The sequence below is a fragment of the Phaseolus vulgaris genome, chromosome 2 (assembly GCF_000499845.2).
Source record: "Phaseolus vulgaris cultivar G19833 chromosome 2, P. vulgaris v2.0, whole genome shotgun sequence".
Classification (NCBI taxonomy): domain Eukaryota; kingdom Viridiplantae; phylum Streptophyta; class Magnoliopsida; order Fabales; family Fabaceae; genus Phaseolus; species Phaseolus vulgaris.
The window spans coordinates 43,593,124-43,605,584 of NC_023758.2; the positions used below are offsets into that span (position 1 = coordinate 43,593,124).

General features: G+C 34.1%; 3 protein-coding genes and 2 non-coding genes across 5 annotated transcripts; 1 reads left to right on the top strand and 4 right to left on the bottom strand.

Moving 5' to 3' along the window:
- The first annotated feature begins 87 nt into the window (after positions 1-87).
- On the top strand, positions 88-1,364 carry LOC137812413 (stress enhanced protein 2, chloroplastic). The gene is made up of 2 exons (XM_068614379.1): positions 88-530; positions 852-1,364. Exons 1-2 carry the CDS (start codon positions 210-212, stop codon positions 1,119-1,121), a joined length of 591 nt encoding a protein of 196 aa, XP_068470480.1. The 5' UTR covers positions 88-209; the 3' UTR covers positions 1,122-1,364.
- Positions 633-713, bottom strand: TRNAL-AAG (transfer RNA leucine (anticodon AAG)). The gene has a single exon. It is a non-coding gene; the product is annotated as a tRNA-Leu (tRNA).
- Positions 1,337-4,455, bottom strand: LOC137812412 (uncharacterized). Its single transcript, XM_068614378.1, has 10 exons — positions 4,272-4,455; positions 3,937-4,032; positions 3,682-3,756; positions 3,431-3,499; positions 2,628-2,704; positions 2,441-2,529; positions 2,226-2,355; positions 2,046-2,136; positions 1,884-1,949; positions 1,337-1,784 (listed from the first exon to the last, which is right to left on the bottom strand). Exons 1-10 carry the CDS (start codon positions 4,425-4,427, stop codon positions 1,665-1,667), a joined length of 969 nt encoding a protein of 322 aa, XP_068470479.1. The 5' UTR covers positions 4,428-4,455; the 3' UTR covers positions 1,337-1,664.
- Positions 4,456-4,550: 95 nt separating this feature from the next.
- TRNAL-AAG (transfer RNA leucine (anticodon AAG)) lies at positions 4,551-4,631 on the bottom strand. The gene has a single exon. It is a non-coding gene; the product is annotated as a tRNA-Leu (tRNA).
- Positions 4,632-5,592: 961 nt separating this feature from the next.
- Positions 5,593-11,055, bottom strand: LOC137812414 (shikimate kinase 1, chloroplastic). Its single transcript, XM_068614380.1, has 10 exons — positions 10,532-11,055; positions 9,378-9,436; positions 9,228-9,282; positions 9,071-9,143; positions 8,541-8,628; positions 6,798-6,880; positions 6,567-6,696; positions 6,325-6,403; positions 6,102-6,166; positions 5,593-5,976 (listed from the first exon to the last, which is right to left on the bottom strand). Exons 1-10 carry the CDS (start codon positions 10,734-10,736, stop codon positions 5,917-5,919), a joined length of 897 nt encoding a protein of 298 aa, XP_068470481.1. The 5' UTR covers positions 10,737-11,055; the 3' UTR covers positions 5,593-5,916.
- Between the last annotated feature and the right edge of the window lie 1,406 nt (positions 11,056-12,461).

A 12,461-nucleotide genomic window follows, 5' to 3' on the forward strand; every position in this document is an offset into this window, starting at 1 on the left:
TTCCAATTGATTCCGCAACCAATCATTCATTTTCACGACCCCACCCTAATGTCTTGGTCTCATATTTGAAAACCACGTTAACGAACCAGACCAATCAACCCACACGTAACCGTCTAAATTTTTCGTTCCTCATCTCTCAAATCCTTCTCCTGTACTTTTTTTCCTTTCACACTCTTTTAATTCTTCAACTCTGCAAAACCCCTCTCTCTATGGCATCTGCTGCTGCGCGTGTGACGCACTGTGAACTGCGGCCGGCTAGAACGGCGGTTCGGGGAAGAGAACTGGGCGGTCCGGTTCAGGTGACGATCCCGAAACCGAAAGCGGTGGAGACAGAAGGCGCGAACACGAACATCGTGTTGCAGCCGCGGTTGTGTACTCTGAGATCCTACGGTTCAGATCGATTTGGCGTCATCAAGACTCGCAGGGAGGGTGGCGATGAGGTGTTACCATTCTTCGCTGCACTTTCCGACTACATCGAGAGCTCTAAGAAGAGTCAAGATTTTGAGATCATCTCTGGTCGTCTAGCAATGGTATATAGCAATTTTCCATTTTTCATGCCTCTAACTATTCTTGTCAGAAGAATTGCTGATTTATATAATATATAGATAAAAAAAATAAAAAATTCAACATTTTGTTGAGAGTGGGATTTGAACCCACGCCCTTTCGGACCAGAACCTTAATCTGGCGCCTTAGACCAACTCGGCCATCTCAACTGATATTTACTTACGTTTTAACAAATTTATATGACCTATAAAATATTTAGGAAATTGTGTGCATGCAGTTGAAACTCATTCATTTGTTTTTTGATAACATATTACTTAGGTTAATGTGATGTGTTGGGTTTGGAGCAGATGGTGTTTGCAGGAACAGTGGCAATGGAAGTGGTGACAGGGAACTCTGTGTTCAGAAAGATGGATATTGAAGGAATCACTGAAGCGGGTGGGGTGTGTTTGGGTGCTGTAACTTGTGCAGCTCTCTTTGCATGGTTCTCCAGTGCCCGAAACAGAGTTGGTCGAATCTTCTCTGTCGGCTGCAACGCATTCATCGACTCCGTAATTGACCAAATCGTCGATGGTCTCTTCTATGAAGGGGACCCTACTGATTGGCCTGATCAACCTTGATCAAATATTATAATTCTTACAGTTTTACACATTTAATGTGTTTCAAAATCATAGACACAGTTAGAGGAAGATGTAATTCTAGTATTTAGAATTATTATATATATATATATATATATATATATATATATATATACAGAGAGAGAGAGAGAGATAACGTAAGATCTGAAAATAAATGATGCTGAAATATGTAAACTAATATTTCTTAAGCATAGATAGACGATGAAATGAAATGTGGTTTTATTAGCATGGGGTATATCATTCAAAACCTCAAACCTCGGATTGTGTCTGCCACTGTTTCAACTATGTTAGTATCTCATTCTTGCAATTTACTAATACCTAAGACTCCCACGCCTCTAATTACATGTATGAAAGGGAATGCTAAGAGGATTTGTATGTCAAAAAGTAATGGGAAGTTGAATGCACATTAATTTGAATCATGAGTGATTATGAACAAAGAAACAGCTTAAAATTGTAATTTGCAATTCACAAACTTTGTTTATACTATAATTTGATGTATCCGCTCAGAAACCGTTTAACGTCGAACTATGCTGCATTTTCGATTGTCTGAATGCACTCTAATACGCTTGCCTTCTTTGCCATTGCTTCCATTAAGGCTTCATGAAGCACCTTGTTGTTTTTTAAGAGAGAAGCAGCAAACAGAACCTGCAAACATGAGCTTTTAAGCATAAAAGTGCACGAATTTGGGGGTACATGTACTCTTAAAAATTACCAAACTGTAAATATACATATCAGAAAACATACAGCCCATCTTGTGAGATTTTGTTGCTGATCTTTGCTGAGTGGTGGCTTGGTTCTGTTAAGAAATCTCTGCAAGGAAAATATTTCTTTTGAGTACTATTATTTGAAATGGTAGGGAGTTGTATAATAATATCACATCTTACAAAATGATAGAGGATTTCTAACCTGCAGAGTGAAAAGATCAGCAGATTGTCCAATCACCTTGTCATATGTTAAACCTTCTGCTGCCAATCCAGCCATTGACACAACAGCTAATCTGATATGAACAAAGGGAAGTTACAACTCTCTCAATTTCTTCATGTTAAGTCTTGTGTGTTAGAGCAATTAAAGGTGGCTGATAAGTACCTATCTAGCTCTTTAGCATCAAGCTGACCGCTATAGATAAGCTTTTCAAGCCTGTCATCAATGAGATTGACATGCTCTTTCCCAATATCCAGTGAGTAGCCCAAAATGGGTAAGCCAAGGAGATAAGCAACTAAATGAAACATAATGAGTTAGAGCAAAGTCACATTCTTATGCTATGTGCATGCATATCAGCCAAAAAAAGAGAAGGGCAGTACTCAAAAAGTGAGCTGCTTCATGTCTGGCAATCCTCTCTTGATAATCAGGAAAAAGTGATGAGAAGCTGCTAATAGCAGCTTGGAGAAGCCTACACTAGCAACTTAGAGCATTAATGTAAAGCAAATTAACACTAAAGATTGTTACCTATTGCTACTTGGTAAGCACAATTCGTAATTTATTTCTTACCCTGGGGATATGCTACCCACAGCCAAAACCACTAAGGAAATACTCCCAATCAAGTATGGAACAAAAAAACCCCAGTCCTACAAGAGTCAGCATACATGATCAGAGATAGAAACAAAAGTCAAAATTCTTTTAAGGTCTGCTTGGTTGAGTGAATGGAAAGTAGTAAGATGAAAATGATCAGGAAAGTATTTTCAACCAAATTTATTTCTGTTTTCTATATATTTTTTTAGCTATGTCAAGCAAGTGTAAAAGGATTTTCATTCCCACGTCTCAACCAAACACCACCATTAGCTTTTCTTTAATACACAAGGTCACAAACTAAATACATGAGTATGTCAACTTACAACAATAAAACAATTCTTATTTGAAAACCACCAGCATAAATAGAGTCTTAAGAATCACTAATGAAGTAGAATATATTTTCTTTGTCCTTATTACAAAGCACATTTTCAAAGAAATTGTTGATCTTTTTATAAAACATTTTATAACTTCTGCCTAATCTTAGATTTTCTTTCCTTATTTACTCATATTTTAATATGAGTATTTGTATTTTGTTGTATTAATGAATAATGAGAATATAATTAGTGTGATTGCTATCAATAAAATATTTTTTAGATAGTTTAAGTATTTTTAAAAAAAACTCAACGAAATTAATTGCTTGTGCTACTAATCTTTTACTGATTATGACTACAGTGTGTAGGAAAGGAAATAGTTGCTTAATCTTTCACTATGGTTTCTATAGCTTTATTATACTATATCATTAAACAGACATACAGAGCAAAACAGAAGTGTGTTATTGATACCCCGGGAAGCTGCCCAGCTAGAACAGCAAAAAATCCTGTTGTTCCAACCACAGTAAAAAGAAAAGCTGCCTGCATCATGAGAGATTTTTGTTTGGTTAAGAATGCTACAACTAACATGAAACATATGTTATGTTTTCAAGATTGAAAGAGTTTCCACATTTTAAAGTATGAGATATTTGCACATTACATATTGAAAAAACACTGCTCGTTGCATTTGATACTAAAAAACAAAGGACTTCTGAAAAACTCACATCGTTTCTAACACTAGGAATTGCAAGGTTCTCTGCGTTTTTTATTCCTAGAGTTGTCAGCTCTCGCAGTGATGTCTGGTACACAAAATTGGAATGGTGAAAAGTTGTAAAAGTGATGAACTAGCTTACATATGAATGAGCAGTGGAAGCACTGGACAGGTATACATATGGATGCTATGTCTATGTCCAGAATGGTTGATGAGAGCTTAATGTTTAGTTGTTGTCACTTTGCCACATTTGTAATTGGAGACTGACCGTACGACGTGAAACATATGGCTGAGAACTCCATTTCTTGGCCCAACCAACTTCACCTAGCTGATCTAGTGCCTCTTTAACAGCATCACTGTCTTTCTGCACAAAACAAGCCACAGATATCTCTTTGACTACCTTATTACTCAGATATGAATAATATTTTCTTGTGGCTTAAGAATTTAATTTGATCTCAATTGTTCTTAACTTGAGCTTGTTGCAGTGCTCAATTACATTGTTGAGATGGTATCGAACAATTGACAAACATAGCAACTATTATGTTACTTGTTGTGACCCTTTGGAATGACAATCATTATAGATATTTGGTGATAAACTAAGACCTTGGAAATGGCAGATTGGAGTGTGTTGAGGTCGATCCCAGGGGCAGCAGAGGAAGCTCTTGTTGTCCATTTTGGGTTGAAACATCTTTGATGTTGATAATGGTAGTAATAGGGTTTGGGAAGAAGAGGTGAGTAAGCCATGGTTGTCACCCACATTATCCCTTTGCTATCTACTCTGTTTGTTTATTGGAGGGTGTAGTTTGGTGCAGATAAGCACTTGATACTTGTTAGTTGGTAGGACCAAGCTACATATAAAACAAAAGAAAAAAAAAGATTTCATGTTGAGAGTGGGATTTGAACCCACGCCCTTTCGGACCAGAACCTTAATCTGGCGCCTTAGACCAACTCGGCCATCTCAACTTGGATGCTTATAACTCAATTACAATATATAAATAAATGAAAAGGTGTATTTGATTTTAATATGTTAATGGCTTGATTGATGTAGCTAATCAATGTGTGCATTTTCATATTTTCGTATGAAGAGCTACTCTTGCATTCGATCAGGGTCCTATTTGACAGAATAACTGTGTCTGTAAGTCTGTATGTACGAGATATATGACAACAATATTATTAGTACTACCGAGTTTCAGTTAAGTTAAATATCAAAGGATTCAAATAAACTAATTTGAATAAAACCTTATTCCGGTCAAAAGATATATAAGATAGACTCTTGTATCTTATGAATGATAAGGTTCCAATTCTCATTCATCTCTGACGTAAGATAAGCATATATTTGGTTTTGCAGCATAGTAAATGAACTCAATTTTTCTTGTTCACACTACTGAATTTCTCACATTTGTACTCCGTTTTTACCTCTACATCACACAATTTAAACGAGTGTTAATTGTATATCATGTGTCTTTAGAGTCTGAAGATTCTTCTTAACTTGCTTACTCCTAAATAGGATTACTCAGATTAAGATCAGAACCTCATAACCGAGGTTGTAAACTTTATTAGATTTGATCTTGGACATTATGGAATTTTATTTCGACAGGAGATATTGTGAAGAGTTGGATTCCTCAAAACTTCTTTTTAACATGATATTAACCTAATGATATGAAATAAGATTTTCTTAACAGCACAAATTACAAATCTGATGCTTTCATCAGTGCAATGGAATACGTAAGTTAAATACTGTGTTACAATTTCAACTGTGCAATGACTGCTTGAATAAGAAATAAGTTTTTTAGAATTGAAAAACAGAAAAAATAATAACTGACAAGTGCTTTAGAGATCTTTCGCACAAGAACAAGCATAAAACACAAAAACGCCAGTTGCACGCATGGGAGATACATGTAAGATAAAAGTATAGGAAACCTTGTTTTCCAGAAAACCTCGTTAGAGGATGACATACATATATTGATCAACTCAACTCAGATTACAGTACCTTGTTTTCCAGAAAATATATACATCAACAATAAAGGAAACATATAAATTAAATACCGTTGCTATTGACAATCATATTATGCTAAATTGCTAACACAGATTACGTAAACAAGTGCCATGTTGTATTACTTCTCTTTTTTTCCAAAGAGATTTCCCACAACATGTACATTAAGGTCAACAACTTGACCTTAATTGCAATTGTAAATTGCATAGAAAAAAAATATGAACAATTGAATGAAGTTTGTGACCAAAGCTGGCATTAACATTCTGCATAACTGCCACCTTCACCCTTCAAAAAGTTGTCAATTTGTTCCAGCGCCTGAAATATACAAAGGGATAACAGTAGATAAGGATCAAAATACAAAAGTTAGATTCAACTGTAGCTCCCAGGAATTTTTCAGTTTGCCTGGAGCCAACCAAATAGAGTTAGAAATTGCTCAAGACCTCAATTGCAATATCAGTTGGAGACAATTCGGACACATCTCTTTTGCCGAGTTTTATTGCTATATCTGGCCACAAACAGAACATCAGATATTGCAGTGAAATGTTATCATCTAGGAAGAATAAACAAAACAATAAATACAAAGCATGTTTGTTCTTTCCCAGATATTCTGGACAATTCCACACTTCGTATTTCAAAACATTAAAGAAAGATCAATTGACAAACTTTTTAACGAGACCCTGGCATTGGCGTTGGCGTATGCTTCACCCCTCTCTTCAAAAATAGCAGACAATCGCATAAAGGCCTGCATGTGAATTCCATATGGAAAAGTTATTTGAAGACAAATTAATTTTGATGCAAGTTTGTACGACGAAAAGTTGGTCCAGTTTGAAAGCTTGAATACCTAAATTAATATGCTGGGTTTAGAAAAGACAAAAAAAGTCATACTATGGAACATTAGTAATTACCCGTGAATAAGGATCCCCTGCTTCATAGTGTAGAAGGGGGCGAGAATTAGTTCCTACAGCTGCAATTCTCTGTGCCAGGGCTTCCAATGGTACGTCCAACCAAACACTAACCCCTTTATGCATATATTTCCTGGAAAGCCATTCACATGCAACTCCATGTAAACATGAGAAAATATTTATTTGGAAAGATTAAAGTTTAAACTTTTCTCAGTAGTGACTTAATTCTTATACCAATTTATGGGCCTTATAACAGCTCCTCCACCAGTAGAAATAACAAGTTGATGCAACAGGGATAGCTTCCGCAATACCTCAGTCTGAAATGGTAAAGCAAGGAAAGGGAATGGCGAATGAAATAACAGGACCACAAAAATAATCCTGAACAATTCATGATAGCAAAGTGCCTACGGAATTTAGAGAGGGATGAAGAGAGGACTAATGATAGGATAATGTAGAGAGAAAGATCTGGACAAAAAGCTTTCTTGTTTAGTACTTCGATCATGCAAAAGTCAAAACATCCATATATAAACACTCTAAGGGAGCATGTGGTACGTACAATAGAAGTTTCTTTATACTAAAATCATGATTTCTAAGAATCATGGGAATTATGATTGCTAAGAATAACTAAAATCTATTTAGTTTGTCACAAATATTCTTTGAAATATTTATACAAGTTTTTTCGGAATAGAAGAGTAATGTGATATTTTTACAAGCAATCTTAATTATATACCACTTAAATGATTTAATACGAGCAACAAGTAAATTTTATCATAATAAAACAGTTTTAAACCCAGGAAAGTTATCCCACCTCCTCCCATGGAAACAATTGTGTGGGAGACTTAGCCAAAAAGCATTCACCGGAAACATAGTTTCCTGAAAAAGTTATTTTTTAAAACATAAACGAAAAATACAAAATAAGCACTCCCAACCCAACTTCTGATTCTCATAAAACTAAAAGCCATATATACCAAACACCCGTAAGAGTAAGCGAGTGCAATTTCCTAAATGATAATGTCTACTAATACTAAATTCCTTTTAACATGGAATACGTAAACAACACAATTCTAACACTGCAGCTCAGGCTAATGCTTTCAGCTTTAAGCTTTTTACAAAAAAAAAAATCCTTAAGTGAAAGAAAAGTATTCCACTGAGCATAGTTGAAAAGGCAACACGGGGCTTCTGGAGATGGAGAAGTGAGAATTGCTGGAAAGACAAAACAGCAAGCCCTTGGAACTTCTCCAAATTCATCAAGAACTAAAACCACATCCAATCAAGTGAAGTGTGAGATAAAATAAACCAAACACATGTCCAAACACCAAACCACAGATGGAGGATGGTGAAGCTTTGTTGAGGTGACAGGTATTTACTCAGATGAAAATTGACTCAACTGTAGGCTGACACTGAAAGAAATTGAGATGGCTGGAAAATTGCTAGAAGGTCACCAGCTGTTGCATATCACTGGACAAGATTGCCAGAAGGGCTTGACGGCATAGAAAAGGCAAATGGGAAAAAGGTGGATCATGAGAATGTCTGGTCAACTATGACTTTTTTTCATGATATGGTCATATACTAAATGTGGGCCCCTTTTCTTAGTAGGGATTTGAACGGTGATTCGCTGCTTTGTGGATTACTAACCCCTTCCACAATATCTGATCTCTATTGGATTAAAATTAAGTGCTTTTAGTCTCTAATGAAGGACTACAAACACATAGCTAAATGTGAGAATTAAAAAAGAAAAATAGGGAACAAAATGAGAACCCATATTTTCATTTTTCAAGGACTAAAAGCATATGTAAGCCTATTTTTTATTACTCCAATTAAAACAGTTCAACACCACGACCGCATATAATATGAAGATAAGAGACAATGCAGATGCTGGATGAGATTAAGAAATAGGAAAATCTAAAAGTTAAAACCACTAAACTGAAGTCTGGACACTGAAGAATGACAAGTGAAAAATGGTGTTTTCAAACTGACCTCCTTATTACGAAAGAAAGGCTCACCATGGTGCTTGAAAATATCAGCCACAGAGTCTCCTCCTACCTCCTCCTCCACCAATGTATCACTACAAATAACAAACCCATAGGTGCAAGAAATAGAGAAAATATTCAGCAAGACCTCTAATGTGGGTCATGAAACAGGGTAATTGTATCGTGATAGAACATGTACATTGGATCTAACAGAAACATTGTACACAAGAGTAATAAATCACACTCCCCAGCTTAACCATGACCCACCCTGATTTCATCTATTGAATTCAATCAAACATTTATACATCTTTTACATGTCCTAAGTTCCCTCAGATATTAATTGAATATTGAAACTCGTATCAGATACTGAAATAAAATGAAATAATTGCACAAATAAAAATAACAGAGCTGCTATACAGACAAAGATCATTCTTCCTGTATTCTATAGGTCCTTTGGTATTACAATTACACATGATTTACTTATTATTAAATGCAATTTCTCTCTGTGGAGAAAAGATGAGGAATTAACACACTAACCTGTCACAAAATGAATAACCAAGTACTTCCGACATTATCTTCCCCACAGTTGTTTTCCCAGAGCCCATCATTCCTGCATGTCAAATTCAAAGGTTAAGTGACAAAATAATTTTCAAAGCACACCATGTAAGAACAAGAAGTCAAGCAAGAAACTGACCAACAAGATATATACAGCGTCCATTCAAATATGGCTGGATCTCTTGCGATCTATTCTGCAATTTTATTGATTCAAGTCATATAACAGCAAATAGATACTGAAAGAAGCAACAAAATTGACCAAATACTAATTATTATGTTTTTTCCTTACCTTTAGAATCAGCTTTTCGTCAAGAGGAGAACGAACGCGTCCAGATTCCAATATTGAAGCTAAGAGAACAACATGACAGCATAAGATGTAAACAATTAAAACAGATAGCACTTGCTTTATTCAGAAACAAACAAGATTCAATGCAGGCATATTACATATCTGGATACAGGTTAGAAGTGCTTTTAAGATATTCTCTATTTGGTGAGTTATTTCCAGTAGAGAAACTCTCAAAAGCTCTTCTAGCTTTGTATCCAAACAGGCTCTGCATCTAAGAAGATGTGATTCGATAATTTTCTCAACCAACCAACAGAAAAGGAAATGTAATTCAATCAGCAGATAATAAAAGCTAGCTCAAAACTGGGCAGGCGTAGTTAACGATGGATTGAAAAATCTGGGAATGCTAGTATTATCTTTTCATATTAATCATATAAAGTTTTCAATATAGATATTGCTGGAAAAACAAAATAAAACCTTAGGAAAATCTATGTTTATGTACATAATTGGAACGAGAAAGAGAATGGACTGGACAAAACATCTAGAATTTAATCAGAACATAGTTTCAATCTAAAAGTTTTTTACACTAATGCTTAATCATACATTGACATAAAATTAAAAACTTTTTTATAGTAGTTATTTTAAAATCATATCTAAAATTATTCTAATAAGTTTATAGTATCAACTCTTTTCTCTAACAACAACAAAAACAAAAGCAAAAGCCTCACCAGGTTAAGTCAAATTACATGGATCACACCATACAACACTATTCAGCAAGGTGAAAGAACAAATTTTCACATATATTATTTATCACGAGATCTCTCTCACCAACCGCCCTCAAAATCAAATTAAACTCAAGCAACTAATGGGAAGCTACTTCGGAGGCAGATTCACAATATTCCACACAACAAGGACAGATCGTTGTTTCCAATCCATTGACAATTCACAATCACGGTTCATTATTTCGCTGTACCTTCTTAACGCAATCACTAATCCATCATTTCAACATTCCTTTAAGCAAAAAATAAATAAAAAATAAAAAAGAGAGAGAGAAACGGCCCTTCAGCTCAAGAACAAAGGCGGGTAGAATGCAGCAAGAGCGCAATCCAAGAGAATTAAAAAAGAAAAATGGTGAAGAGGTCATCGGTTTGATAGTCAACCTGAAATTTTGTCGTAAGAAGAAGAAACCTCCACAGCGGTTGTTCTGCGGCGCGTCATGGTTGAAGACAACCTGGTGGAAACAAAAAGCCGAAGCCTCTGCGGTTCCCGAGACATGTCGAAACGACCAGCTCTGGGTCTTCTCCCAATCTTTTCATGCTGAACCACCGCTGAAAGTTGTAACCCGTGTGCAACTTTCACGTCCATTGTTGAAACGGCGCAGTTTTCCCCTCAATTACGACGGCAGAGAACCGAAACGACAGAACCTGAATCCAGAGGAAGTGAAGGAGAAGAAGAAGAAGAAGGTGCTGAGAGAGAGAGAGAGGGAGAATGGCACAATGGAGTCTAATTGGAATGAACGGTGAATGTAATACTATTAATATTAATTTATTAAATATTAATATTAATTTATTAACTATTAATATATGAATAATCTATAATTTTAATAAAATGGAGTGGTTTGAGTCAGTGGGAAAATGGATGATTGTGCAGTGAAAAGCTTTACTTTCACATTCTTTTTCTTTCTACATAATTCCGTCACATTCTCCTTCTTATCGGTAATAACTAACAAATTAATAATTTTATCATAAGTTTTAATTAATGATTATATAATACGAATTTAAAGATAATAACGAATATATAGTTAACATGCATATATTGTGGGTGGATATATAATCGTGTAACCTTATTATATATATATATATATATATTATTTATTCATTATTACAAAGCTTAATAAATTATGCGTACTATGGTTGAATGATTCAGAAAACTTATTCATTAGGAATTGGTTTGAGTATGCCGTATTCGTACTGTGTTTTTCTTTTTTTTTTCCTTGACTTTGCTGTGATTGATTTGATTTTTTCTTCCAATTTTATATTATAAGCTTATTTATTTAATGGAAAAAATAATTTATATGGATGTTATTTATTTTTAACGATAACTTATACATGGAATAAAAAAAACTTCAAACATATTAAACAATTTTTACACGAGCTATTTTATTTTATTTTATTTTTACTTTTTCGTAACGACATATGGGTTGGTGGATTCGTGGTAGGTTTGGTGCATGAATACACGCGCACGTGTCTTTTTCAGAGTCACGTATGACAAAAAAACATTTCGTTTTTTTCCCTTGGTTTAATTTTTTATTTAGTAATAATAGTTTAACATACTTTATTTTGTAGTTATTATATTTTAAAAAATTAATAATATATTTAAATTTTAGTCTCCAAAAATTAAAATAGCAAGAATCAAAAAATAAAAAATAGAACTAATCCAAAAATTACAATAGCAAGAATTAAAAAATAAAAAATAGAACTAAGAACATTACAACAATATTAAACAAACTAAAAGTGACAAGTTTTAAGTAGGATTATAAAATAAAATTGATAAACGTGGTTGCTTGTTAAGAAAGCTTTTTTAAGTTAAATATTATTTGAGTTAAGTTTAAAACGGTTTTGAAAAAATTTATGAGTAGAACACATTCAGTAAAGATTTGTGATATTTTAACATCCTTACTCTATCCTACGTCTACAATAAATCTTAATATTTGTAATAAAAAAATTAAAAAAAAACATACTTCTTAAATGAAAATACAAACAAATGCAAAATGTTTTAAAATATTTTAAAATTATAAATTTCTATAAATAATTAAAATATTAATATTTATTAGGTGTTGGTGGATTAGGAGTTATAAATAAACCATTTTTTTCTGTAAAACTGATCTAGAAATGTGATTGTTTAAGAAAAATTATGTTAAAAAAATATTTTATTATTATGAAAAAAAATGTAAATATGATGTGAGAGTAAGATGTAGTACAGTGTCCACCTACCATGTCGAGGTAGTTGGTCCATGGGAGTACGAAATAGAGTGGTGTGCCGAATCTGCAAAATTCTATTCCTTTCTTTAAAACAAATAAATAAATAATC

What these genes read in the sequence shown, in the direction of transcription:
- LOC137812414 (XM_068614380.1), bottom strand. Translation starts at nt 10,736, where the DNA reads ATGGACGTGAAAGTTGCACACGGGTTACAACTTTCAGCGGTGGTTCAG. An exon ending in ACGAAAAGCTGATTCTAAAG is followed by an intron (nt 9,283 to 9,377) that starts GTAAGGAAAAAA and finishes ATAAAATTGCAG; the next exon opens with AATAGATCGCAAGAGATCCA. An exon ending in TGCCAGGGTCTCGTTAAAAA is followed by an intron (nt 6,167 to 6,324) that starts GTTTGTCAATTG and finishes GTTTGTGGCCAG; the next exon opens with ATATAGCAATAAAACTCGGC.
- LOC137812412 (XM_068614378.1), bottom strand. Translation starts at nt 4,427, where the DNA reads ATGTGGGTGACAACCATGGCTTACTCACCTCTTCTTCCCAAACCCTAT. An exon ending in TCCAATCTGCCATTTCCAAG is followed by an intron (nt 4,033 to 4,271) that starts GTCTTAGTTTAT and finishes TGTTTTGTGCAG; the next exon opens with AAAGACAGTGATGCTGTTAA. An exon ending in TGAAGCAGCTCACTTTTTGA is followed by an intron (nt 2,356 to 2,440) that starts GTACTGCCCTTC and finishes TGTTTCATTTAG; the next exon opens with TTGCTTATCTCCTTGGCTTA.
- LOC137812413 (XM_068614379.1), top strand. Translation starts at nt 210, where the DNA reads ATGGCATCTGCTGCTGCGCGTGTGACGCACTGTGAACTGCGGCCGGCT. An exon ending in TCTCTGGTCGTCTAGCAATG is followed by an intron (nt 531 to 851) that starts GTATATAGCAAT and finishes GGTTTGGAGCAG; the next exon opens with ATGGTGTTTGCAGGAACAGT.